This window comes from Syngnathus acus, chromosome 17, assembly GCF_901709675.1.
Source record: "Syngnathus acus chromosome 17, fSynAcu1.2, whole genome shotgun sequence".
NCBI lineage: Eukaryota > Metazoa > Chordata > Actinopteri > Syngnathiformes > Syngnathidae > Syngnathus > Syngnathus acus.
Genome location: NC_051102.1, coordinates 1,012,978 through 1,040,512, shown reverse-complemented (window position 1 = coordinate 1,040,512; position 27,535 = coordinate 1,012,978). Strand labels below are relative to the sequence as shown.

Here is a 27,535-nt window from a genome sequence, read left to right as displayed (position 1 = left end):
ACAGCAGTCTTCAGCTCTTTCCACAGATTCTCGATTGGATTAAAGGTCTGGACTTTGACTTGGCCATTCTAACACCTGGATACGTCTATTTGTGAACCATTCCATTGTAGATTTGGCTTTATGTTTTGGATCATTGTCCTGTTGGAAGATAAATCTCCATCCCAGTCTCAGGTCTTTTGCAGACTCCAACAGGTTTTCTTCCAGAATGGTCCTGTATTTGGCTCCATCCATCTTCCCATCAATTTTAGCCATCTTCCCTGTCCCTGCTGAAGAAAAGCAGGCCCAAACCATGATGCTGCCACCACCATGTTTGACAATGGGGATGGTGTGTTCAGGGTGATGAGCTGTGTTGCTTTTACGCCAAACATATCGTTTTGCATTGTGGCCAAAAAGTTCAATTTTGGTTTCATCGTGGCCAAAAAATTCGATTTTGGTTTCATCTGACCAGAGCACCTTCTTCCACATGTTTGGTGTGTCTCCCAGGTGGCTTGTGGCAAACTTTAAACGAGACTTTTTATGGATATCTTTGAGAAATGGCTTTCTTCTTGCCACTCTTCCATAAAGGCCAGATTTGTGCAGTGCACGACTGATTGTTGTCCTATGGACAGACTCTCCCACCTCAGCTGTAGTTATCTGCAGTTCATCCAGAGTGATCATGGGCCTCTTGGCTGCATCTCTGATCAGTCTTCTCCTTGTTTGAGATGAAAGTTTGGAGGGACGGCCGGGTCTTGGTAGATTTGCAGTGGTCTGGTACTCCTTCCATTTCAATATAATTGCTTGCACAGTGCTCCTTGAGATGTTTAAAGCTTGGGAAATCTTTTTGTATCCAAATCCGGCTTTAAACTTCTCCACAACAGTATCTCGGACCTGCCTGGTGTGTTCCTTTGTCTTCATGGTTCTCTCTGCGCTTTAAACAGAACCCTGAGACTATCAAAGAGCAGGTGCATTTATACGGAGACTTGATTACACACAGGTGCATTCTATTTATCATCATCAGTCATTTAGGACAACATTGGATCATTCAAAGACCCTCACTGAACTTCTGGAGTGAGTTTGCTGCACTGAAAGTAAAGGGGCCGAATAATATTGCACGCCCCACTTTTCAGTTTTTTATTTGTTAAAAAAGTTTAAATTATCCAATAAATTTCGTTCCACTTCACGATTATGTCCCACTTGTTGATTCTTGACAAAAAATTAAAATTTTATATCTTTATATTTGAAGCCTGAAATGTCGCGAAATGTTGAAAGGTTCAAGGGGGCCGAATACTTTCACAAGGCACTGTACGTATCATATTTATATTATTTATAGTACATTATTTTCTGCATGTCATTTACTACATATCAATATAATATTTACATGTTTGAAAGAATTATTTGATGTTCTAATGATAACATATGCACTTATATGGTTTAATATACACTTATTGATACACAAACAATGTATGTATGTTAAAAAAAAGGGTGACACTACTTTGCGGATTTTCACATATGTGGTCTTGGAACCAATTATCCGCGATAAACGACGGATTACTGTATACAGTATAACTTTTGAAATATCCTAATATTCTTTCAAAAAAAGGCCTTGACATGCAACATTAGAATCTAATCACATTTAATACAATATTGACGATAAAGACAATAAATTATTTATTTATCTATTTATTTATTTATTTATTTATTTATTGGTGATTTATTTATTTATTTGTGATTTATTTATTTATCTATTAGACTAAGCGTCTTTCAATAATTTACTTCCTGGTTGATAGTTTAGCAGTATTGAATTCCAGTTGTGACTGCTAACCAAGCTAAAAAACACATGGAGCAGATGCATCCCTGTTCTCCAGCTATAAATTCCTCCTCTCACATTCCTCTGCAGTTGTCAGACGGCTACATGCTATTACACACCATTTAGTCCCGTCCCTCATCGACATGTTCCCTGGCTTGTGTGTTGATATTAGCTGGAAACACACCCACCTTTAACATCCCGGAGACCAATAAAAAAAAAAAAGTACTGTGCAAAGACTTACAGTATATTTTGTATGGATGGGATGCAATGAAGTGTACATAAACTGAATGTGTGTGTGTTTGTGTGTGTGCGCATTGCACAGAGACACAAACTCAGTTGCAGATGATATTTTATTAAAAACAGAAACGTTTGGTTGACAATAGATTATATCGGAGCCATTTGTTTTTATCTAGGGGAAAAAAAACTAGAAGGAAAATCTGTGATTATATATGACAGTAAAAAGTGAACTGAAAGCTTCCCTCGGATGCGAATTTCTGGATTTAAAATAAAGAAAAAAACTTGGGGAGAAGACAAGAGACAGTTTTATTTGGAACATCTCATGTGTTCATAACAGTTCTTGAGGTTTCAACGGAAGACAAAAAACATGGCCGTGACCTTTAACATAACATTTTTTTTGTTAAAGGGTTGATCAAATTGTTTGGGGTATCCAGCTCTCAGGTTGAATTTTTTGGACGCATCTAATGCGAAATATCACTTTTATAGAAGAACTTAATTTGACCTTCTCAAAACGTTTGCGTGGACATTTTGCACAACTGGCTGTTGACTGCAGCGAGATTGAAAGAGTCACGGAAAGGCATCGAAGTGAGTCCTTGTAAATGTCCTGCTGTGACTCTTTGACATTCAGCTGCTTGCACTCATGAAAGTGTAATCCGTCTAATAAACTCATTTATGCTGTTGAAATCGGTTATTGAGAACTGGATAAGAAGCAGACTTTCCATACGAGTTCATTTATAGCGCATTTGCTCAGCTGTCAGTTTTCTGTCACCACCATTCGAAGCAACACCTCCAGAAAAAAACAAATTTCTTTGATACTGATTTGAAGTGCCCATCTGTCAGCACATTTATGCAAAAAAAAAAAAAAATCTCTGTCGTACTGTTCCCTTTGCTGTCTTTTGATTGTCAAAGCTGCACAAATAGTACAGGGAGGGTTTCAAGAAAATCGGACAGATTATAGGAAAAAGTGCTCTTGGCAAAGATAAATGTGTAGATTAAAGTTCGGGTCAGGCTTTGTATATTTTGCTTTCTGGATAGTCTCGTTATATCTCGGGAGATATTACAGGACCTTTGGCAAATTATTGTGAGTATACCTTCATTGTGATGAATTATGTTTCTGCACTTTATGGACACCATTTTTTTTTTTTTGCATAGTTCTACGTGTACAACGTTGTTGGAATAACTCTTGGAACAGTCTTTACTGTTCCATCATGACCTTGCTCCCATTTCGGTATGTTGGATGAATTTGGTGCGGGATAACTTGAGGGATCTCGTAAAGGGTCTTCCCAGAGACGTGGAAGTCGTTCTATGAGATCTTTTACTTTCTTCCATATTTGGGTCTTGTATCTTCCTAAATTGATGCGAGCATTCACAGCAGACGACAGCGGTGAATATTCTTCTGCAACACAAAAAAGATCTTTGACACTTTCTGGTCCCGCTTTCACCACGTTGTGTTTAATGTCATTCAATCACGAACATATTGTTTAACATTAATCTTGTTTATTTTTTTCATACTTTTTAACCGTCATTTCCATGATTGAGCCAAATGATCCAAACCCAACTGACATCATAGTTTTGCGTGTCCCGTTTGAAGTAGAAGCTGCAGCGAACATAAAACGAAGGCTTTTTATTGGATTGGTCCGCTGGCACTGTTGTGATCTCAGAGGGTGCCTGCAGATTGTCAATGTTGTGATGAAATTACGTGGCTGCCACATTCTGCTGAGGTGGGACTTTGCTTCTGGCAATGGAGGGACTGTTCTTCTGACAGATTGTTTGGAGCCTTTTGGGGATCAGGCATATTGCGCAACTCGCCCCTCCATCTCTTTTGAATACTGAAGACATAGTGCAGAAAAAACAAACAACTGATGTTTTTTTATGATCTCCGAGGCCTAATCCACCGTTGCAGTGCGCCTATGTGTGGTTAAAAGCACACAGGTGCAGGTCGAAGCCCCAAGAAAGCAATTACCGTCTTTTTCCGTGCATAATGCGCAAAATTTAATTAATTTATTGTCCTAAAATCTGGGGTGCGCATTATGCATGGGTACAACAATTTTTGAAGAAAATCTCGGCGGCGGAAATTCGGATCCGATGCGCAGAACGGATGCGCAAGACACGTCAGCTATATAAAGAGCGAGAGTTCAGTTCTCTACCTATTAGTTTCAATTCACAGTTTAATTAGCAGTTTCATCAAGATGGTTAAGAGAGCAAGTTATAGTATAGCATTTCAAAAGAAAGTCATTGAAGTGGCAGAAAAATTAATAAATTAATAATAGTCCTCTTCTCTTCTTGACTGACAATGAATGCGATAGTTTAATACAATCAGCAAATAACAAAATGCGTATTACAGGTAATATTTTATTTCACAACACTTTGCCTTGTTCCTTTCTTCTCTGCTGTTCACTTCAAACACGCTCCATACGAACACAATGCTCTCGTATCAGACGCTTGCTCGATCACCTGCTCGTTTGCTGTCACAATGTACCCTACACAAATCCGAAACATTTCTTCGCTATCGAGTTTGCTAGCGCATGCGCAGTGATACTGACCGGCAGAATAACATCCGGTTGTTCCCAAAGATGATCTTTTTTCTGAAATAATTTTACGTTTACGGACTTAAGAGTCAAAATTTTGGTGCGTATTATACATGGGTACAGGCTTTTTTCCAGCATCGGCATACTATTTTTAGGGTGCGTATTATGCACGGGGGCGCATTATGCACGGAAAAACGGTACTGTCTCCCTCACATCATGCGGCTCCTTCTTCCTCCCAAGAACATTAACACCACTTTGTTCAAACATTCAAAAGAAACAAACTAGGGAAAGAATACAGCCACCAGAAAAAAAATCAATGAGGCAGCTCCTGTGAATAATATCAGCAAAGAAAGATAACAATGAGTGAGTGAATTTACTTGGACTGAGCCCACTTTCAATACTGAATGCAAGAATGTTTTCTTGTTTATGCCTCTAAATTGTACAGTCCCTACGCCTGCTACTAATAATATTTCTCTGGTGCGCATTACATTCTGTTAATTGAAGTGCAGCAGCTGTCAGAATAATTCCATGCTAATGTTTGCGACTTGGCAGAGTTGGGCTAGGTTCTGCCGCAAGCTCTGCAAGCCCCCCCCTCCAAAACCACTCTCCCCACCTTTTTTAATTTAATAGTTGGAGCCGACCTTATTTCAGCCAAATGCCAATAGAAAACTGGCACTGCGACAAAAAAAGAAGGTTGTCTGGTTAGCCAATTAACATGTTCAGGGACAAACCTCATCACTTGACTTGTTTACAGAAGTAAAAGCCTTTCATATATGACGGAAATTGTGCTTCAACTTACTTATTAACACATTTAGAAGCGGTGGTGCCTATTTTACACTTGATCATTCAACTTCAGCTCAAATCCAGCCGCCCAAAAGGCCGCAACTCCTCCTCGCCGTTGTTGGCGAGAAGCAAAGCCACTCTGCGGGAATCCAGCAAACCTCTTCCTCCTGAAGCCGCTGGAGATCCGCTTTAAGCTCTCTGAAGGCCAAGGTGATATCGCCGTTCACCATCACCTTGTCAAACATGTGACCGTACTGGGCTTCCATGGTTTCGGCCGAGTGAATCATATCTTCAAAATCTTCCTCCTGTGGAGAGAAAACACTTGGCTGTTTATTTTGTTGAGTGACGGAATAATTGTCCAGTTAGCCTGGAGGTGAGGGAATGTTCTCCAGGAAATGCTCTCGAGACACGGCACAGAGTCAATGTAGTTTCCTACCGAGAACATCCTGACTTGGTTGGGCTCCTCTTCATCACAGATGAATTTGGCTCTTCTCCTGGTGAGGCGTAATTCCTCGATACGCGGGGGTTTCACAAAAACCACGTATGGTTTGAATTCCAGTGTGTAGACATGCTTCAGTTTCTAAGTGTGGAAAAGAGCAAACGGAGGTTGTCGAGAGTCATCAGAGATAAGGTCTTGTTGTCTAGACAAGTTTAATTTTTTTTTAACATTTTATTGTTAAAACGTCTTGTTTCGCAATTGAAAAATGAGATGTGTGAGCCACAACTGCATTTGCACCATTTTTAAGAGATCCAAAAATCTTTTGGTGTGAGCGTGGTCCGCAGCGTTTAACATTTGAACATTCTACTTGCACCGTCACAGACCTTGTAGTCTCCAGTATCAAAGAGTTTCTCAAATTTTGATGGACAATTTTTCCCTTGTTTTGCATTGGTCCTGTGTGTCACGATAAAAGACACATTTTCACTGCAGAAAGAGAGACTTTTTTTTTCTTTTCTTTTATTTTCTTTTATTCATTCTTTTATTTTTTTTATTTCAGTGTTGTACATTATAAAAGCAAATGTTTTTGCAGACACAATCTAGTGTCACAATGTATATTTTTATCACAATAATACTAATTGAGTACAGTAATTATGACAGTGTTTTCCGGACAGCTCATTACTCACACAAGGACGCACATCCAGTAGGCAAATTCTTCCCTCAGCCATCAGACGATAAACAGAGTCCAGATTTGTTCCATAGTAGTGGCCTCTGTATGTCCCGTAGTCTATAAATCTGAAGGTAGACATTAACGGGGCCAGACAAGGACATAAAAGTTGCAAAACACAGATGAATAGTATGGAATGGCCAACACACATGTCAGACTACAGTTTAATGTACCTGCGGTTGAGAATGTCCTCTTCAAATTTGTGGACGGATACAAAATGATAATCCATCCCTTCGCTCTCTTGGCTTCTCTTTTCACGTGTGGTGTCTGGAAGATAAGATGTTGGCAAGAACACTTCCCTTATAATAAACGTGACACATACATTGAAAGTGACAAGATTGCTTTTTTTTTGGCTTACATGGTACAGTTGTAGCATAGAGGTCCGGATCTGAGATCAGGAGCCTCCTCTTCAGTTCATTAACACCAACACCGCTGGGCCCTCAAGGCAAAGAGCAAAAACATTGCGCTGTTTATGTTTTGCAGTGATGGATGGTCAGGACATGTAAGGTCATCTCGGCTTGTCCTCACAGGGCCAGAAATCTGACTTTAATTTATATGATTTTGATTTTTAATTCCAAAAAACGGCAGCAAAAATGATTCCACGCGTGCACTTGAACAATAAATCCAGCATCCCATAGATTTGATGATCGCATCTGCATTTGCCATCAGAATAAAAGAAAAAATGAGCAGAACATTCAGACAGATGGAGCTCTGATTTCATGCTGTTGTGAGTCTGAGAGTGATTCTCCAACCCATCTTACTCCTTTTCGTGTCTGCCTGTGGCACGATTAATGCCCCAGAAAATCCATAGCATCACATCTGCAAAGTTACGCATGTCATTGGATGAACATAGGCACACACAACTTCCGCAGCCTTGCATTGCATCAGTCTCTTTAGTTGTAAGAATTCCTAAAATACTTGCCTTTTCCATCACAGTGTTGAAGGGACATTTCAAAATGTAAAGTTTTTAAGACTCTACACCACTAATGACTTTTTCAGAAGCAGAGAGAAGGCGCATGGTGACGCGTGGATACTGTCTACTGACCTTTTTCCTTAAGTTACATGACATTTAACACCGGTAGTCATTTCCACCATCTTATGCGGGGCATAAAGGAATATTGTTTTGTTCAGAGCGCGTTGGATGGCTCTTCCAACCTGCTCAAATATTATCCGGCTGGTCCTACTTTAAGTATTGTGGTTGTGGGTTTTTATATTTCTCAATGCCAAAAGATTTTTAATGATGACCTCTGGCCTGCACTGCAGACAATGAAATTGAGTCCTGAGTGTGGGTAAAATCCGACCCAATTAAAAGAGATTCAAATCCAAGCTGCTTTAAGTCTTCCGCTTGGCTGACATTTGGAGGGATTTTCTTCACAATCTATTTGTTCCCCTTTCACCTACCTGTCTTCCTCCCTAAATTGCTTCAACCTTTTCCTGTTTCTTTCTGCTTGTTTACCAATAACCTTTAGTTTTGTCTGAATATTCTGACATAAAAAGACCTTCAGCAGAGTTTAACGTAAACTCTCAAGGAAGCATAAAATACATAGAGCAGACCTGCAGGATTGGCAGAGAAGCCAAATCTGGGGTGGGCCATTGCACAACTTAAAAAAATAATTCAAACTATTGTGAGTTTTTATGTGTGTGTGTGATGGGAAAGGATCATTTTGCATTCATAACGAAGAACATAAATCTCACCCAATGCTTTATTTTCTTCCCTTTGATCAATTTCAATAACGGCAGTCAACAAAATGCGGTGGGCATGACCCCAAATAGAGCAGAGTTGAGTACAAGGTTAATTCTATACAAACTTAATCTTTTATTAATATGTTAAACAAAACGCTCCTGATGGAGAAGGTTTGCATCCTCAACTTACCAAGCAAGACAACCAGTTGCTGTCTTTGTCCACAGTCTTTATTGGAAGGGATGACTTCTATGTAGGTAGGAGGACAAATGGACTCATGAACTCCAGAGCTCCACCTTTTGGACCGAGCTGCTTCTTTGACCCAATTGCTCTTCTTGCCCAGTCGGAAACTACTTCTTAAACCAGCTGGAGAAAGGAGAAAGAGTGAGGCCTTAAGCTTTGTCAGTCAGTTGGTACTGTTGTAGGTCAGAGAAGGTTGCATAGCCACTTTTTATATTTATTTATTTATTTATTTATTTGTTCTACACCGATGGTTATTTGGAGTGAGGAAGCTGATGCACCCTGAGAAAACTTGACTGTGAGGCACACATGCTCCCCAAGGGCACAAGAATTTCATGCAAATCTGAAAGCACAGAAATGACAATTTTTTAGGAAAATTGGGCTCAAAAGAACATCAACCCTACATGAGAACATTCCATGCTCACTCAACTCCCAGTCTGTATTTAATTTCCATCATTTCATGATTAGAGCCTTTTCCAAGTGAACTGAAAGCTGAAAGGTGTTGGAAATGTATCTTATCTGCATATGATGGCTGCAATTCCACTCACATTAAAGATTTAATCTACTCATTAATCACATTGCTTGCTTGATTTCAAATCCACTGTGGCAAAAAATCACTAACACTTTTATTGGCCCAATAATTCTGGACCGACTGACTTGTTTAACATTTGCAGTGGCTCCAACTTTTACACAAGATACAGTAATGTTACTAACAATGGCCCATAAACCGTTTCCACCCCAAACGTGTTGTCATTCAGCAAGTCAACAGTCTTGGACCCCAAAGGTCAGGCCCCCCAGAATCAAAGAATCCAAGTGTGCCAGAGGTGATTTGTCCGCAGTCTGACAGCCAGCGTCTGCCATGCGCCTGCGGTTTGGCCCGTCTTTGCCTGCACGCTCTCTTTCATGACGTTAAGTACCGCAGCAGCAGTCATGCCAGGCTTTCTTTGACACAGGCTGTAATTTGACTTTGTAAGCACATCTCTCTGTTTCCTCTCCTTGCACCGTCACACGGTGAGTGGCCATTTCAAGCGTTCGGACAAAGTTACTCTATTGCTTAGAGTCAAAACAAGTTGAAGGAGAAAACATCTTGACACCTCAAACAAAACGGTTTGCTGCATCTGGGAGGATTTGGCATAGGTTGATAAAAATGTAAGAAAGCCAAAACCACTATTTTGATCAAAATAACGTTTGGTATCAAATAACTTGTGGACGGAAAAATTATATAATTTTTAGCAAAATCTTTTATCTTTAAACTTGAACCAACGAACGAATCAATGAACCAACAAAAGAAATGAATGAACGAACGAACAAATGAACGAACGAATGGTGTCTGTGGAAAAAGTTGCTGAACTGCATCATCCCTTCTGCCCTCTCACCACCGTGATCCAAAGTAATTCAGCCTCTGGCCTCAGAGTAGATAAAATGCACACGATTATTTGCACATAATTACAGTGCAACTCGGATTGCACCGACTCGATACGATTTTTACAGTCAGGATTTGGGCACAGTAGCTCACACTTTTTCTGCTCACGCGCGCACACATGACAATTGGCGCAAACGTTTGCTGGAGTCAGATGGGGAAACTAGCGGGCTCAAAACCACATTTGCTGTTCTTGTCCTTTCCTTTAAATCGTTAAATCCATAAAATGCTTCATCAGATCAAGCGGCCTCTTCTATCTGTTTTTCTTGGGGACGGTAGTTGTGACTTGTCATGTCCAATTGCCCCAACTTGTGTTGTGTTCTACTCCTCTTTCCAGTATCATTGGGATTTATGTGGAACAAGTCAAACATCTTACCAATGTGGATTCCAGTTATAGCTCCATAGTCAACATCCTCGTCAACTGGAAAAACTAGAGTGAGGGGAAATCGTGAACATAAAGCTCTGAAATGTCACGCTCAAAGTATTAGCACATGTTCTCACGCAACTATTTTGCTTTGGAAATTGTAATTACAGTTGGCTTGACACATGCTATACAGAATCTAGAAACATTAATAATTTGATTACGAGTGTTTATTCGTACTAACTGAATCAGCCGCATGTTGGGAAAAATACAGTGGGGACATTGCAAGAGGATTTGTTTTGGCAAGTAAATCTTGAAAAATGTGTCTTCTTCTTCTCTCTAGTTTTTATGTCTGTCAGGTGTCTTCTAAGGTCACATAATGGATTGCTTTGACTTTGGAGGTTCCTGGTTGTTTGCGCAAGTAAATGTCTACATGTAAAGGAATCTGAACGTACCTTTGCCCTCATCTGCAGCATATGTAGAGGAAAACACACAACAGATCAGGTGTCATTCCCCCCTGAACAAGTCACTATGTGAAACTCGAGGACCGGGGGCCAGATACGACCCACCACATTTTTTGTGGCCCGCAAAGATAAATTGTGCATCGACTTTGTGTCAATACTAAATTAAAATTTGAGTTCACTTTTTTAAAAATAGAGCTATTACTAGCAATTTTGTTACCATTTATTTTTTAAAAATATTTTAACCGTTTTTACAACTCTGATTTTGAAACTAGTCATTCATCAGTTTGTTGTGTACCGTAATTTTCGGACTATAAGTCGCACCGGAGTATAAGTCGCACCAGCCATAAAATGCCCAAAAAAGTGAAAAAAAACATATATAAGTCGCTCCGGAGTATAAGTCGCATTTTGGGGGGCAATTTATTCGACAAAATCCAACACCAAGAACAGTCATGAACGAGCAACAACAGGCTAAACGATAGGTATGCTAACGTGACATAAACACAAACGAAGAGCTGAGAACGGCCTTGACGTAAAATTCAGAGTTATTCAAAAAACTATTACATAAATAACACGTTAATAAAACCATCTGTGTCACTCCAATTCATTAAATCCATCAATCGTCCTTTGTCAACAATGCGTGCGCGCCGCTGACGGCTCTTGCACTTCAAAATATTCCACAGGCCCATATAACGATATATAAATTATATATCAAATAACTATTATATAAGCAATAATGTTATCAAACCATCTGTGCACTCTAAATCATTAAATCCATCGATCAAATTCCTCGTCCTTTGTCAACAACGCCGCGCGTGTGTGCGCCCTGACGTCAGCCTCGTCGTTATTCCACAGATCTACTATATAACTATATTGTAGCGTTAACAAAGTTCAAGGAAAGACGTGGGTTTGGTAAACGGCTCTTTATTTAACAAAACAAACTTACAGGCGTGTGGCGGCGTGGACTTCCAGCCACGGAAATGGAAGAGAGCTCCATAGACGATAGGTATGCTAACGTGACATAAACACAAACTAAGAGCTGAGAACGGCCCTGACGTAAAATTCAGAGTTATTCAAAAAACTATTACATAAATAATACGTCAATAAAACCATCTGTCACTCCAATTCATTAAATCCATCAATCGTCCTTTGTCAACAATGCGTGCGCGCCGCTGACGGCTCTTGCACTTCAAAATATTCCACAGGCCCATATAACGATATATAAATTATATATCAAATAACTATTATATAAGCAATAATGTTATCAAACCATCTGTGCACTCTAAATCATTAAATCCATCGATCAAATTCCTCGTCCTTTGTCAACAACGCCGCGCGTGCGTGCGCCCTGACGTCAGCCTCGTCGTTATTCCACAGATCTACTATATAACTATATTGTAGCGTTAACAAAGTTCAAGGAAAGACGTGGGTTTGGTAAACGGCTCTTTATTTAACAAAACAAACTTCCAGGCGTGTGGCGGCGTGGACTTCCAGCCACGGAAATGGAAGAGAGCTCCATAGAATAGGACCGGGCGTGCGTAAAAGCCATGACCGAGCCCCATCCACCGTCCCCGGACAGCCACCCGGCCGAGCGCCGGCCCTCGACTTCCATCCACGGAGGTGAAAGACAGCTCGGTAGAGTAGGACCGGGCGTGCGTAAAAGCATTGTCCGAGCCCCATCCACCGTCCCTGGACAGCCCCCCGGCTGAGCGCCGGCCCCCGACTTCAATCCACGGAAGTGAAAGAGCGCTCCGTCGAGTCAATCTTTGTCCTTTATGTAAACAACGCCGCGTCGCGTTGCTGACGTCGCGCTGGTGACGTCGCGCTGGTGACGTCGCGCTGGTGACGTCGCGCTGGTGACGTCGCGCTGCTGACGTCGCGCTGCTGACGTCGCGCTGCTGACGTCACTTGAAATTCAAATTACAGTAATCCCTTGCTACATTGCGGTTCGTTTATCGTGGTTTCATTTTTTATTTTTTTTTGGAAAATGTTTGAAAAAAACACATATAAGTCGCTCCTGAGTATAAGTCGCCCCCCCACCCAAACTATGAAAAAAACGCGACTTATAGTCCGAAAATTACGGTAGTCATAATGGCCCTCCGAAGGGAAACTATGACTACAATGCGGCCTGCGACAAAAATGAGTTTGACAGCCCTGGTTTACTGGCTGCAATTGATAAGTGTTTTGCTCATTTTGCCAGTGATGTGGAAAGAAAATGTTTGCAGATCACCTGCTGCCTTGACTTGCTGTTGTCGGAACAAGGTTTGGGGTCGTTTCAGTGCAACTCTCCTAAAGATTGTTGAATGTTAATCAAACAAAGTGCGTCGTGGAATGATGACATGATAAAAAATTTCTACCTCTCCTGAAGCTGCTGTGAGGGGATAAGCCCCGCTCGTGTGTCACCACCCCCAACATGGCAGGCTTGCCACCAGGTATCGTCCTCTGTAGAGACAATCTGGAGGATGTCGCCTCTGTTAAAAGCAATTGCTGCATCCTTGCATGGGACAGCGGGATCCTCACTGGGGTTGTAGTCAAACAGAGCCCTGACAAATAGCTAGGAAAAAGACATTTTTTTTTTTTAAACAATGAGAAATATCACAATATCTACTGTATATTCAGACGTATGCGTTTCCTTATGTCAGTGTTTTCCAACCAGTGTGCCGTGAGAGATGTTCAGCTGTGCCGTGGGAAATTGTCCAACATTAATTACGGAGCGCATTGTAAACAGGATCGCCAAACCACTGGTCAGTTAGCACAAGGCCTGGTCAGCCACTTGCTTATTGTGCATGCGGGGCAAATCGGAGACTCTTGAGATTTCATGTTGTGGCATCGGCACATACCGTAATTTTCGGACTAAAAGTCGCTCCGGAATATAGGTCGCATTAGCCATAAAATGCACAATAACGTGAAAATAACCCATATATAAATCGCTCCGGAGTATAAGTCGCATTTTGGGGGGAAATGTATTCGACAAAATCCAACACCAAGAACAGACATGAACGAGCAACAACAGGCTAAACGATAGGTATGCTAACGTGACATAAACACAAACGAAGAGCTGAGAACGGGCCTGACGTAACATTCAGAGTTATTAAAAAAAACTATTACATAAATAACACGTTTATAAAACCATCTGTGTCACTCCAATTCATTAAATCCATCGATCGTTCTTTGTCAACAATGGGTGCGCGCCGCTGACGGCGCTTGCACTTCAAAATATTCCACAGGCCCATATAACGATATATAAATTAGATATCAAATAACTATTATAAGGCGGCTCGGTGGCGCACTGGGTAGCACGTCCGCCTCACAGTTAGGAGGGTGCGGGTTCGATTCCACCTCCGGCCCTCCCTGTGTGGAGTTTGCATGTTCTCCCCGGGCCCGCGTGGGTTTTCTCCGGGCACTCCGGTTTCCTCCCACATCCCAAAAACATGCTTGGTAGGCCGATTGAAGACTCCAAATTGTCCCTAGGTGTGAGTGCGAGTGCAAATGGTTGTTTGTCTCTGTGTGCCCTGCGATCGGCTGGCAACCGGTTCGGGTGTCCCCCGCCTACTGCCCGTTGACGGCTGGGATAGGCTCCGGCACTCCCGCGACCCCCGTGGGGACTAAGCGGTTCAGAAAATGGATGGACGGATGGATAACTATTATATAAACAATAATATTATCAAACCATCTGTGCACTCTAAATCATTAAATCCATCGATCAAATTCCTCATCCTTTGTCAACAACGCCGCGCGTGCGTGCGCCCTGACGTCAGCCTCGTCGTTATTCCACAGATCTACTATATAACTATATTGTAGCGTTAACACTTATCACTTAGAAACAAAGCCGCTAATGATGCCGGTAGTACGTGGGGCCCTTCGTCATCCCGTGATCAATCTTTGTCCTTTTTGTAAACAACTGCCGCGCCACGCCGCGCCGCGCTGCTGACGTCACTTGAAATTCAAATTACAGTAATCCCTTGCTACATCGCGGTTCGTTTATCGCGGTTTCACTTTTTTTTTTGAAAGTTTTTGAAAAAAATTCACATATATGTCGCTTCTCATTATAAGTCGCCCCCCCACCCAAACTATGAAAAAAAACGCGATTTATAGTCCGAAAATTACGGTACTCAGTTTATGTGTGTGTTGCTGTGTACTTTTACTAACAGTGACACTATGACGGCTGTGGTGCGTTTTCGGTCCGATGGAAATCAGAGCATGTAATTCAACGGGAGAACCTGGATTGTTCATTTTTCACCAACATAAAATACACAGTCAGGTCGAGACACCTCTACTGTGATAGCCGCTGTCAGAACAGCAGAGCGTCTTTAAAGGTGACTTTGTTCTTAATGTCGCAATATTTATAGAGCTAGTCTAAAACAGTAAACAAAGTCATATTGATTCTTTTGGAATTTGATCACAATCACTTTCAATAGTTTATTCCTTGCACTGAATACAACATGAAGGCCCTGCAGCGCATAGTGAACACGGCTGGTAAGATTATTGGTGCTTCACTCCCTTCCCTGAAGGACATTTACACCTCCCATCTCACCCGCAAGGCGACCACGATTGTGAGTGATGTGAGTCACCCCGCTCACTCTTTGTTTGATCTTCTGCCCTCTGGGAAGAGGTACAGGAGCCCGCGCTCCCGCACCACCAGACTCACCAACAGCTTCATACTGTTAGGCTGTTAGGATCCTGAACTCTCTCCCCTCTTCTGCGTAGCGTCCTGTACTTTTGCGCTATATTCTGTCTGCTGTATGCACACTTGCTCCATTTTTGCTCCTCTTATTTGTAATGTTATTTGTTTATTTATTATTTATTCATCACTCTTATTTATTCATTGTTTGTGCCTTCTTGTTTTTACTTTTTGTGTTGTTTACTTGTATGTATATTGTGTACTATGTCTTGTCACCGTGGGATAGTGGGAACGTAATTTCGATCTCTTTGTGTGTCTTGACGTGAAGAAATTGACAATAAAGCAGACTTTGACTTTATACTGTCTAAAACCTTTTTTTTAAAAACTGTCACTTTTATTTACAGAAGAAATACAATTTAAAGAATATTTAGTATTTATTTTTATTCAATTATTCAACTCTCCATATATATATAGGAATAGAAATTTACGTCTTTCGTTGTAATATAACTGATTTTAATGTAGAAGCTGGTGTAACACTTAACAGATTTTTGTTGGTGGTGTGGCTCGAGATATTTTCCAATGAAAAGGTATGCCGTGAATGAAAAAAGGTTGGGAAACACTGCCTTATGTCATCATCTGATGGCTTTGAGAAATGACCATATAGTCACCGATGATAATTTGTCTTCGTCCATTGCACTTAATTTATTTGACACTTTCCATAAATTGTAAAAATCTGATGCATAATTGCACGGTGGTCGCTGTCATGATTGTGGCAGCACTAAACATGACATGACACTTTTCTCCATCTACTTTTACTGTAACCAGATGAGCAGTTCTGCGCATAAAACCACAATGGAGGGCTCGTGTAAAAGAAAGAGAATACGTCATCTATTGTACCTTCTTATTGGATTGCACTTCTTGCTTGGAGGAGGCAGGAACAATTGTGAACGTAACGTCACCCTGCGAGCGTGCCTGAGACATATGAAAGGAACTAGTCAGGAAAAAAAAACTGATTTGCTTTGTTATCGTCTTACAAGACTTGATTGCTACTCCTTCTGTGTTTGTTTGCCGGGCATAAAGGTGCAGCTGGGTGACATTAACTTTGCACCGAAAAAAATTTAGGCAGACCTAGATCTGTCAAAAACGTCAACAAAAAAGTGGAATAGTACCGACAGATGGCGGGGGAAATCAAGGAAAAAGAATTCTAAGTGTCTTTGTAGAGTGGTTAGCCAGCATCAATACCTTGGCATAGTTTATAAAAGGCTATTGCAAAAATAAGAAAAATTCTTTTGTGTTTTTGTTCATAATTATGGAGCGTAGTCACCCATATCAGTCAAAGATTTGCCTTATGCACATATTCCTTATTCATTGACACAATGCATTTTTTAAATACTGCATTAGTCTGCATCGTCTTTCTACAGAAACACATTAATTTATACAAACATGCCTTCAGCATCACAATCAATAATTCCTAACTCAAATCTTCTCATGTGTCTAAAATATTCAAGTTTTTCTTTGCCAGCCGTCTTCACATCTGCATTTTCCAAACTCAATCATCAGCATGCAATGTCAGGCATATTTCATGCAAATTAGGAGGAAAAGACAATTCCTTGGCATATCCATTGAAAGTGTTTTTGTCCACGCTGAACTAACCATTTCTTGGCTGTGTAGCGTCAAATTCTTATGTTTCATATTTTTATAAAAAAAAAAAAAAGAGCAAACCTAACATGAAATTAATCTTACTGACACATATTGTTTGCGTAGCCAAAACAGGAAATACTTTGTTGGTCTGTCTTGTGTTGTCCAAAACTTGGAAAAACTCAATGAGACATTTTGTTTCACTACACACAACTACAATTACGTTTTGTCATAAACATCATACAAAGAGCCAAATGTGGAAACAGAAGAAAGATTTTCCCTTAGTTTTTGAGTAGGTTTAGTGTAAAATTTACTGTGTATAACTAATGTGACACCACTAGACATAATAGTTCACCATTGTTATTTTGATGCTTAGGTATTGTGTTAGCACACATTCTCAGTTTTCACAAACAACCGTGTTCAGCCTGAAACAGTCGGAGTCACTTGACTTGCTTTATTTGTGTTATTATTAAAATAAATCTTGTACATTGTATTCTGAACAATTAAGAGACTCAGTAAATGTGGGCCTTATAACCCATGGCCCGTTGGGAGTTTGGGAGACACTGGTGAAAATAGACAAAAGGATGTTTATAAATTTGAAGCAAAATGTGCCTGTAAAGCACTGAAATGCAGTGAGACTAACCAGCAAAGGAAGAATTTCTTTCGGCTTCCTGCGATCCAGGGAGACGCCGTTGACTTCTTTTAGCTCATCTCCTTCATGAATCAGACCTTCAGAGTGGTACATATCATATGGATCATGAGCTTCAGTAAAAAGCTTCTCTTTTGGTGACAGATAATTGTACAGGCTAAACTTGTTTGATATTTACAATCGACATAAAAAATAAAAATCATGAAATAATAAAAAAAGAAAATAAATAAATAAAACTTTAAAAAATATATTTATAAAATGGATATGTGTACACAACTTTAGATTCAAATCTCAGCTCAAAGAAAAGTCTTCAACCAGCAACATGGAGCATCACAGAAGAAATTTGGAGACTCTTAATGTCAAACATGATTTACTAACACTCTGAGTAATTTTAAGCTTACCACTCTTGTGGGCAGCACCTCCTTGCATGACCCTCGCCACAACAATCGCCCCTGTGGATTGATCCTTCTTAATCGTAGCACCCTTCAACATGTGGAGAGGAGCAGAAGTGTAAAGTCAAACAAAACTAATGTAAGATTCTTAATAGGAGTCACTTGATTTGAATGAAGGTTATTTGAGGCAAGATGGAGCCGTCAATGTAACACTGGAAAAGGTTATTCACAGTATTTCAAATATACAGTGAAAATCAGACTGGAAAAAGCATCTTGTGTACTTGAAAACAATCATCCCAGACTGGGGTGTCGTCCTGTTGTGTGGAAAACATGTTGCATCAATCAAAACAGGCATGTCAGACAAAGGTCACGCTCTTTCCAGTTAGCTTTTGGGATCAATACAAGCGTCTGTTCCCCATTATTGCTTTCATTCTTCCCTTCATAGAGCAAAGAAAATGCCACTCATTAAGTGAATTACTGCATTTTCAAATTTACCCTGAATGCTAATCATATTAGTAAATAAATCCACGATGAAGAAGTATATTTCAAATGACCACTGTCATTTGAGAAATCTTCCACTTCTCTTCCAAGCTCTCAACAGTTGTCAAAAATATTGAATGGGAAGTACCGTAATTTTCGGTCTATAAGTCGCGTTTCATAGTTTGGGTGGGGGGGCGACTTATAATAAGGAGCGACTTATGTGATTTTTTTTCAAATATTTTCAAAAAAAATAAATAAAATGAAACCGCGATAAACGAACCGTGATGTAGCAAGGGATTACTGTAATTTGAATTTCAAGTGACGTCAGCAGCGCAGCGCGGCGGTTGTTTACAAAAAGGACAAAGATTGATCACGGGATGACGAAGGGCCCCACGTACTACCGGCATCATTAGCGGCTTTGTTTCTAAGTGACACGGAGGACGAAGAGTTTGAAGGATTTAGTGATTTGGAGTGACACAGAAGGTTTGAAAAACTATTATGGCTTTTACGCACGCCCGGTCCTACTCTACGGAGCTCTCTTTCACCTCCGTGGATAGAAGTCGGGGGCCGGCGTCATTTTGTCGAATAAATTGCCCCCCAAAATGCGACTTATACTCCGGAGTGACTTTTATATGTTTCTTTTCACTTTTTTGGGCATTTTATAGCTGATGCGACTTGTACTCCGGAGCGACTTTTAGTCCGAAAATTACGGTAAGACTATATGATTAGAAACAAATGCTTTACTTTTGATGGGGATCCATCAGGAATCAAATATGTAGCTGTGATTTTCTAATGAACTACTGGACCTGCTCATGGAACAAAATCTGGGAAATGTTACTCACAGCAGACAACCACTATAAGTGCTTTATATAGACCTTGATGGATGTTTAAAATCCACAAAATTCAGGTCCTTTTGATTTTAAGGAGAATAACAAATTTAGAGGACTTTGCGGCCTTGGTGGACTTGTGTTCTTTGAACTTTCATCCTTGTTCAGTCCAGTTCCACCTGATCCAGGAAATTTCCAGATACGAGTGACAATAGTTTGGAACATGGCGGAATAAAATGTTCTGGTAGGACCAAGAAAATTAGTCATGATTAAAGAGCAACCTTGAAAGTTAATCTATATCAGACGCAGCAGAGGGATGATCTCAGTCGACATTAATGCGACAAAATGATCGAGTGGTTTCAACAACCAGACGACCATACTCAAACTCTGCTTCCATGTGAGATCCATAGAAACAATGACATGTTACTTTCACAACATTTCTGAGAGAACATTTTCGTGTGTATTTTTCTGCTTTATGTTGTGACGTGCATGACTTGACGTTCGCGCCCACCTGACAATATGAAAAAAAAAGTATGTATCTAGGACGGGATGGAAATCTTCACCATCAAAGTGATACGATACACATCTCGATACACTGCCAACGATTCGATGCATTCACAATTCATGGAATTGCCAAAGATAAGATGCGATACGATTCTCCCATCTCCTGCGATACAGTATGATTTAATTTTAAAACAATGCGATCCAGTGCGATATGATACGATGCAATGCAGAAGAAAAATACACCATTGAATACATAGTTCAAGTTTTGGCACTTGAAGCATTAAAGCTGGCTGTGCTTTTTTATTTTGAAACACAGGAAGTACAACATAGAGAGTGATTAATTGCAGGTCTCTCTGGAACTTTAGGGTATAAGTATAACCTTTAACAAAAATTAAGATTTCTCTTAAGTGCATGTTGTAGAGCAATTTAGGGCCTACACAAAGCCATGTTTTCAAGTTAAGCTTTTAAAAGTGCATTAAGTTTATACAGGAGGTAAAACAGAATGGGCTAATAAAAAAGGTGAAGGCCATGAGATAAAAAAAAACTAACAAAGGGAGACATTGCATTTCAACAGAAAAGTAAGGTTAATTATATAACTTAAATTACATATTTTTCCATTTCCATGCACATTTTGGAAATAATAATAATAATAAATAATAAGAGGTGTACTCATTATCTGTGTGTATCTTGTGCTGCCTGTGTATCTTATAGCTGCACGGGAGAGTTTACATATGGCCGTTGTCTTATCCAGCTCTCCATCTCGTTTGTAGAACCCGACATTTTTCCACACTGCAGACTTAAAGCCCACCACCGAATGTACACTGCTCAAAAAAATTAAAGGAACAGTTTTTTATCAGGGTATGGCATAAATTCAATTAGACTTTTCTGATAAGGTTTTGGTCAGGTACGTGGCAGAGGGGGTTGTTAATCAGTTTCAGCTGCATTGGTGTTGATGGAATTAACAACAGGTGCACTAGAGGGGCAACAACGAGATGGTCCCCAAAACAGGACTGATTTTGCAGGCGGAGGCCATTTCAAATTCCTCCCTTTTGATCTTTTTTAACTGTTTTTCCACAAGTGTTGGCTTTAGCCAGAGTCATTATCACGACTGGGAGCATGAGGCGATTTCTTAACCCTCCTGAAGTTGCGCAGATTGTCCAACTCCTCCAGGATGGCACATCCATGCAAGAAGATTTGATGTGTCTCCCAGTACAATCTCCAGAGCATGGAGGAGATTCCAGGAGACAGGCAGTTACTCTAGGAGAGCTGGACAGGGCCGTAGACGGTCCTCATTCCATCAGCAGGACCGATATCTGCTGCTTTGTGCAAGGAGGAACAGGTTGAGCACTACCCGAGCCCTACAGAATGACCTCCAGCAGGCTACTGGTGTGAATGTCTCTGCCTAAACAGTCAGAAACAGACTTCACGAGGGTGGCTTCAGGGCACGACGTTCCGTAGTGTTTCCTGTGCTCATTGCTCAGCACCGTGGAGCTCGATTGGGATTTGCCATAGAACACTGGCGCCCTGTGCTTTTCACAGATGAGAGCAGGTTTACCCTGAGCACCTGTGATAGACGTGAAAGGGTCTGGAGAAGCCAAGGAGAGCGCTATGCTGCCTGCAACATCATTCAGCCTGACCGGTTCGGTGGTGGGTCAGTGATGGTCTGGGGGGGCATTTCCATGGAGGGACGAAAAGACCTCTACAGGCTAGAGAACGGCAGTCTGACTGCCATTAGGTATCGGAATGAAATCCTTGCATCCATGGTCAGACAGTGCAGTAGGTCCTGGGTTCCTCCTGATCCACAACAATGCCCAGCCTATTGTGGCAAGAGTATGCAGACAGTATCTGGAGGATGAAGGAATTGACACAATTGAATGGCCCTCACGATCACCTGATCTAAACCCGATAGAACACCTCTGGGACATAATGTTTCGGTCCATCATACGCCGCCAGGTTGCTCCTCAGACTTTAGAGGAGCTCACTGATGCCCTTAGACAGATCTGGGAGGACATCTCACAAGACACCATCCGTCGTCTCATTAGGAGCATGCCGCGATGTTGTCAATCATGCATACAAGCTCGTGGGGGCCACACAAGATATTGAAAAGAATTTTGAGTTGCAGAAATTGAATTTAGGCAAAAAGGATGAGCCTGCCATATCATTTTTTCACTTTGATTTTTGGGGTGTCTGTATACTGAGCCCTCTGTAGGCTGAAAACTTTTATTTCCATCAAAAGATGTGGCATCCTTTTGTTCCTGAGTCCATATCAGTATAGATATCCCCCCCAAAAAATTTCACCATTGAAATCTGATGTGTTTTCAAAGTGTTCCTTTAATTTTTTTGAGCAGTGTATAATCTCCGTCTCGTTTTCCTCCATGCTAACCCGCTATATGGCTGACTTGCCGCCTCCGTACAATTCGAAGAAGGCCAGTTTGGACCCGCCTATTCGCGCGAGACCTGAGCTGAGACTTGAGCAGAGACTTGAGTAGGAGGAGTGACTGAAACCCAGAGACCCGTTTCTAAAAAGTTATAATTATAAATATTAATCGATTTTTATCAATGCAAATAATTTAGATACGATGCATCTCGAGTTTTTGTGCTTTTTACCGATGCAGACGTTTGCAAATCGATGCAACTGCATCTTACAGGTCGTATCGATTTTCCGATGCATATCGGTGAATCTTCCCAACCCTAGTATCTAGTAGGACACTTATATTTTCTGTACATGTATATTATGCTTTATTATTGTACTACGATACATTATTGCTATATTATTGAATTCCTATTAATGTAAACATAGCTACTGACCAGTGGCTCCTTGGTTTTAACCAGACTGACAATCTTCACTGAATCTTCTCCGTCATCTATAATGCCCTCAGGTACTTGTGGCAGAGTAGGCTCATAATCCCTCTGAGCTACTGCATCATGGACGAATATAAGACTCTGGCCAACAAGAACAAATGTACAATCACAATGTGGAAGATGGTCAGACAGGTATTTTTGTTTCATATCGAAGAACGAATGATGGTCATTTAAAAATATATTTAAACCTTAGATATTTAGATAGCAGGTGCAGCTAAGCTTTCCTGACAAATCAGAGGTGAATAAGTGCAAACATTTGAACATGTTCTCTTGGCCTGTCTGACCCATTACAACACATTAGGTCGACAAATGCAGCACTTTCTGTTCGCAACATGCCAAATGTGATTATGTTTGGAATGCACAGCCAGCTTGCTGGCCACCTGGAAGAACTCTCGACACCACCAAGTGGGTCTGCTCAAACATCATGTCTTATGTCATGTGTTGAGTGCAAAACAGTTGAAAATATAAATATATGTCGGTCATCTATGAGTATCATTGCCGAGAGTATTCGGCATGTGAATGTTTTTCTCCATTGGAAGTATGTACGTATTACCATAAATAATATTTCGATATCTGCCTCTAATTATTAACAGTGACTCAGAAATCTGTCATTTGGTGCACTTGTTGTCTATCAACAGTTGCTCTGCTTAGACACTGCTATTACCTGAGACGTGCCTGTGACTACAATCAAGCCTTTTTAAAAAACAAATACTACATCAAAACAGGGTGTCGATCCTAAGTACGCTCACGTAGCTGAGCTTCGGCCAAGAACAAGCAGGTCATTAGGACTATTCAAATAAACGTTCTAGTTGTCAGTTCACTCGTAGGACAACTGTATGGAAGTAGGCCGCCTCCACATCAGTGAACACTAATAAACACAAGTGAGAGGTTAGGGTTGATCGAAGGCAGCAACCCCTCATTTGGACAAAGAGGGGCAATCAAGTTGAACAAATTTGTTATTTCACATGACCCATATGAGAGGGAAATGTCGGAAACTAGACTTGTAATTGCTCTGAGCGCTATAGTATCCCTGTTAACTCACCGAAGAGAAAGTAGGCCTTGAGCTTATACTGCTTTTTTTTTTTTTTTTTGCAAAACTCTTTATATTGTACATTTATCATTAAGCATTTTGTAAATGTTTACAACAATGTTTGTAGATGAAATAGCCGCATCATAATCCATTAAAGCAGGAGTGTCAAACAAATCTTTGTCGCGAGCCACATTGTAGTCATAGTTTCCCTCAGAGGGCCAAAAATTGTTCAAATATTTTAAAAAGACAAATGGTAAAAAGAAATTGCTTGCAATATCTCTATTTTTTAAAAGTGAAGACAATTTGTAATTTTAGTAATGACACAAAGTCGAAATTTGTCTTGGGGGCCACATAAAATGATGCGGCGGGCCGTATCTGGCCCCCGGGCCTTGAGTTTGACACACATGCATTAAAGCAAATTTTTGATAAAAAGGCTCAACAACGAAGGTCTTCATTGATGGAAACTGTACCTTGAAGTGAGGTTTACAAAAGAGGGCGAAAAGTTCTTTGACTTCATCTCTCCATTCATGGTGAATCAGCTCTTGGAATAACTGGAAATAAAGAAAAACAGACAAGAGTAGTTTAATATTATGAGCCTCACTTTATGTACGGAAGCTTTTATATATGGGTCGGGTGGGAACCGGAACTGATTCAGACGACAGCGGCACATCATTAGTACTTTCAATGTCCCCGTTCAACCCAAGTTGGCCACGAGGAAAAAAAAATCCCCGAAGCTCCGGCTTCTTCAAGGCTACACGACAGCTGCGGCGACAGATAAAAAAGAGCGGCCTTGACCGACAGTCGGCCGGTGTCTGAGCGCATTCGCCCACTTGTCAAGCGTGTTACTCTAATGACTTCTACTGCTTCAAGATGTCCAGGCATACTCTTGAGACACAAGCATGAAGGTCATTAGTTTCCACTGTGAGCAAACGGGAGCGTCTCTGAGGGGAAACAGGCTCGTGGTTTGGCCATTCCAGTAGGTCCTGATGATTTAAGCCAGGCGGAGAGTGGCTGTCGGACAAAATCAGAAGCAATAAGAGAGAGACAAGGATCGGAGTTGATGGTCAGTATGGAAAAGTGGCAGGACTTATTGTCCGTGTGACACGCGGGTGGAAAGGCTGCTTTGAGATATTCAAGTTGTATTTATTTGGGGGATGACGGGAAAATAGGTTGAAGTTTATTGTATAGGAAACGTGTAAGTAAAACATAAAGCGGTGGTTAGGAAAGATGATGCGTATCACAGATGGGGTGTGCCACTATAGGTAAACATTGGGAGCATGTGTATGTGTGTGTGTGTGTGTGTGGGCGCTGTCACTTCATCTTAAATGTGAAATTAATTGTATTCCTCCAAAGTGAAACATTACACGAAATGAGTTTAACAGCCGGTGCACTGTCCTCCATGACCGAACTCACCACATCCAGATCAAAAATTTACATTTTATCTGCTTCCAGACACAATTCAGAGTTTAGGGGTAAGATTTCCTTTTTAAATCCTGCGCTCCATTCATTCCTTCTGGGTTACAGTAAAATGATCTGGATAGAGGAGGAAACTATTCAAACCATGACAATTCTTTCCCGATGCCTCTGTAGTCATCCCATCATCTGTAAGCAGTGTGATTGTCTGCAAAATGTTTGGAAAGAGTCGCTTACATGCGAGGCCAGACTGGTTGCATGCTCTTGGACGGGAGCGGGTCCTCGTTTCACAAAGAGCCTCAGCCGCTCGTGGATCTGGGAAGCAAATTAAAGTGCAACAATTAATATTACCAATGTAGTAAAAGGGCCAACGCACTTTTGTCATTGCTAAAGCTAGCTTTAGTTTATGCTCAGCTGAGAGTAAACTACTTGATTTTAGGCAAGATGGTACATATAGAAAAATTAACATTTCAAAGTCAAAAGTCAAAGTCTGCTTTATTGTCAATTTCTTCACGTCAAGACACACAAAGAGATCGAAATTACGTTTCCCACTATCCCACGGTGACAAGACATAGTACACAATATACATACAAGTAAACAGCACAAAAAGTAAAAACAAGAAGGCACAAACAATTTACATACGCATTCACAACTGTGGGAAATTTAGTCCGTAAATAACACACGGAAAACTTTTGAGCCCACCGCTGACCTCAGAAATGGGAGTTGCTCTTCCTTTTTCAATATTTAGGGCCTTTTTATCCTACATTTTGGTTGAATTTGATACTGGTTACACATTTGGAAAAAATAAATGCATGAGTGAAAATCTTTATCACAGAAATGTAACATAACCTTAAAAAGGAGGTGGAGCTTCTTCTCCATCAGCGTGCTGTGGAGGAAACGGTAGTCCTCCTCTTGGTCGCTTTGAGATACAGTGCCAGACATCACTGTTGACAAAACACTGGAAGAGTCAAAGTACATTTACCGTTTTTTTTCCGTGTATAATGCGCCCCCATGTATAATACGCACCCTAAAAATGGCATGTTGATGCTGGAAAAAAGCCTGTACCCATGTATAATACGCACCCAATTTTTTTTTCTTTTTAAGTCCCAATGATCGTCACACACGCAGGGAGGCAATGGGTCCCATTTTTATAGTCTTTGGTATGGTCTTAACTAGGCTGGATGTATTTTTTTTTGTTGGCGTTGATTTCTCCGACTGCCCGTAAAGGCACCACCGCGATCAGATGAAAAGAGAGGAAAGTGACGTGCGGACATGTGAAAAAGGCGGCTCTGTATGGGAGAGACGTTGAAGAGGAATAAAAACACCCTTGGAAACCAAAACTTGCCCCTCGTCGTGACTCGGAGCCGCAACAAATGTTTCGGATTTGTGTAGGGTACATTGTGACAGCAAACGAGCAGGTGATCGAGCAAGCGTCTGATACGAGAGCATTGCGTTCGTATGGAGCGTGTTTGAAGTGAACAGCAGAGACGAAAGGAACAAGGCAAAGTGTTGTGAAATAAAATATTACCTGTAATACGCATTTTGTTATTTGCTGATTGTATTAAACTATCACATTCATTGTCAGTCAAGAAGAGAAGAGGACTATTATCCCTTCTTTGACGAAGTGACCAGAGCACAGTACAAACACACTATTGTTCTTGTAACGTGTTTTGTATTTAAGTCCTGTCTGCCCCTCGCTCACCGTCGGATCATTGCATGTGTTACTGTCATGATGTCTGTTTGGTTTCTGTTCCTGTCTTTGGTAATGTCACCCTGTCTTTTTGTTCCACGTCTTTGTCGGTCAGTCCTGTTGTTGGTTTTGTTGTACCATGATTTTCTTAAAAAGAAAAAAAAAAAAAAAAAAAAAAAAAAAAGATTTTTTAAAGAAATTTGTACCCATGTATAATGCGCACCCCAGATTTTAGGACAATAAATTAGTTAAATTTTGCGTATTATACACGGAAAAAAACGGTAAATAGTTAAGATGGGGGAAGTGTGGTGAGAAAAAACATAAAATCTCAAATGTAACTCACCCCACTACACCTTTAAGTTTACAGGTGTCGTTTTTTACACAGTATATATAACCTGCTTCAATTCTGGCATACCTCTGGATTCTTACATATTTCTTCACACTGAAAAGTAAAAAAAAGAGAATGAAAATAAATGAAAATGAAGATTTTTTTAACAGTCAATAAATATCTATACAATAACTATACATTTAATATAATTCACTATAGGCTAGGAATGAAAAGTAAATAATGCATCTTCTGAGATATTACTGCCCCCTATTGTTTGTGTGGCATAGTTCAGCATTGAATACATTGTTAGGACACGATTGGGTACTCACTTATTGTTCAACCCAGTGTGAGATGTGTTCTGTAATAAATATTACTTTTTTTTCTTTCAAATTTGCACGGTTAAAATTATTTTATGGTCCAGAGTTATATTATGATTCGTAG

The 27,535-nt window shown here is 40.6% G+C and overlaps 1 protein-coding gene across 1 annotated transcript; it reads right to left on the bottom strand.

Moving 5' to 3' along the window:
- Positions 1 to 4,755: 4,755 nt before the first annotated feature.
- LOC119137430 (MAGUK p55 subfamily member 7-like) lies at positions 4,756 to 26,027 on the bottom strand. The gene is made up of 16 exons (XM_037276728.1): positions 25,926 to 26,027; positions 25,314 to 25,391; positions 24,134 to 24,214; positions 22,580 to 22,714; positions 17,970 to 18,051; positions 17,563 to 17,648; positions 16,179 to 16,253; positions 13,018 to 13,214; positions 12,891 to 12,949; positions 10,215 to 10,268; positions 8,371 to 8,544; positions 6,856 to 6,936; positions 6,671 to 6,764; positions 6,457 to 6,565; positions 5,771 to 5,914; positions 4,756 to 5,639 (listed from the first exon to the last, which is right to left on the bottom strand). Exons 1-16 carry the CDS (start codon positions 26,016 to 26,018, stop codon positions 5,409 to 5,411), a joined length of 1,773 nt encoding a protein of 590 aa, XP_037132623.1. The 5' UTR covers positions 26,019 to 26,027; the 3' UTR covers positions 4,756 to 5,408.
- Between the last annotated feature and the right edge of the window lie 1,508 nt (positions 26,028 to 27,535).

What these genes read in the sequence shown, in the direction of transcription:
- LOC119137430 (XM_037276728.1), bottom strand. Translation starts at nt 26,018, where the DNA reads ATGTCTGGCACTGTATCTCAAAGCGACCAAGAGGAGGACTACCGTTTC. An exon ending in AGGTGCTGCCCACAAGAGTG is followed by an intron (nt 17,649 to 17,969) that starts GTAAGCTTAAAA and finishes ACCACTCTGAAG; the next exon opens with GTCTGATTCATGAAGGAGAT. An exon ending in TACTGGATGTGCGTCCTTGT is followed by an intron (nt 5,915 to 6,456) that starts GTGAGTAATGAG and finishes TTCCACACTTAG; the next exon opens with AAACTGAAGCATGTCTACAC.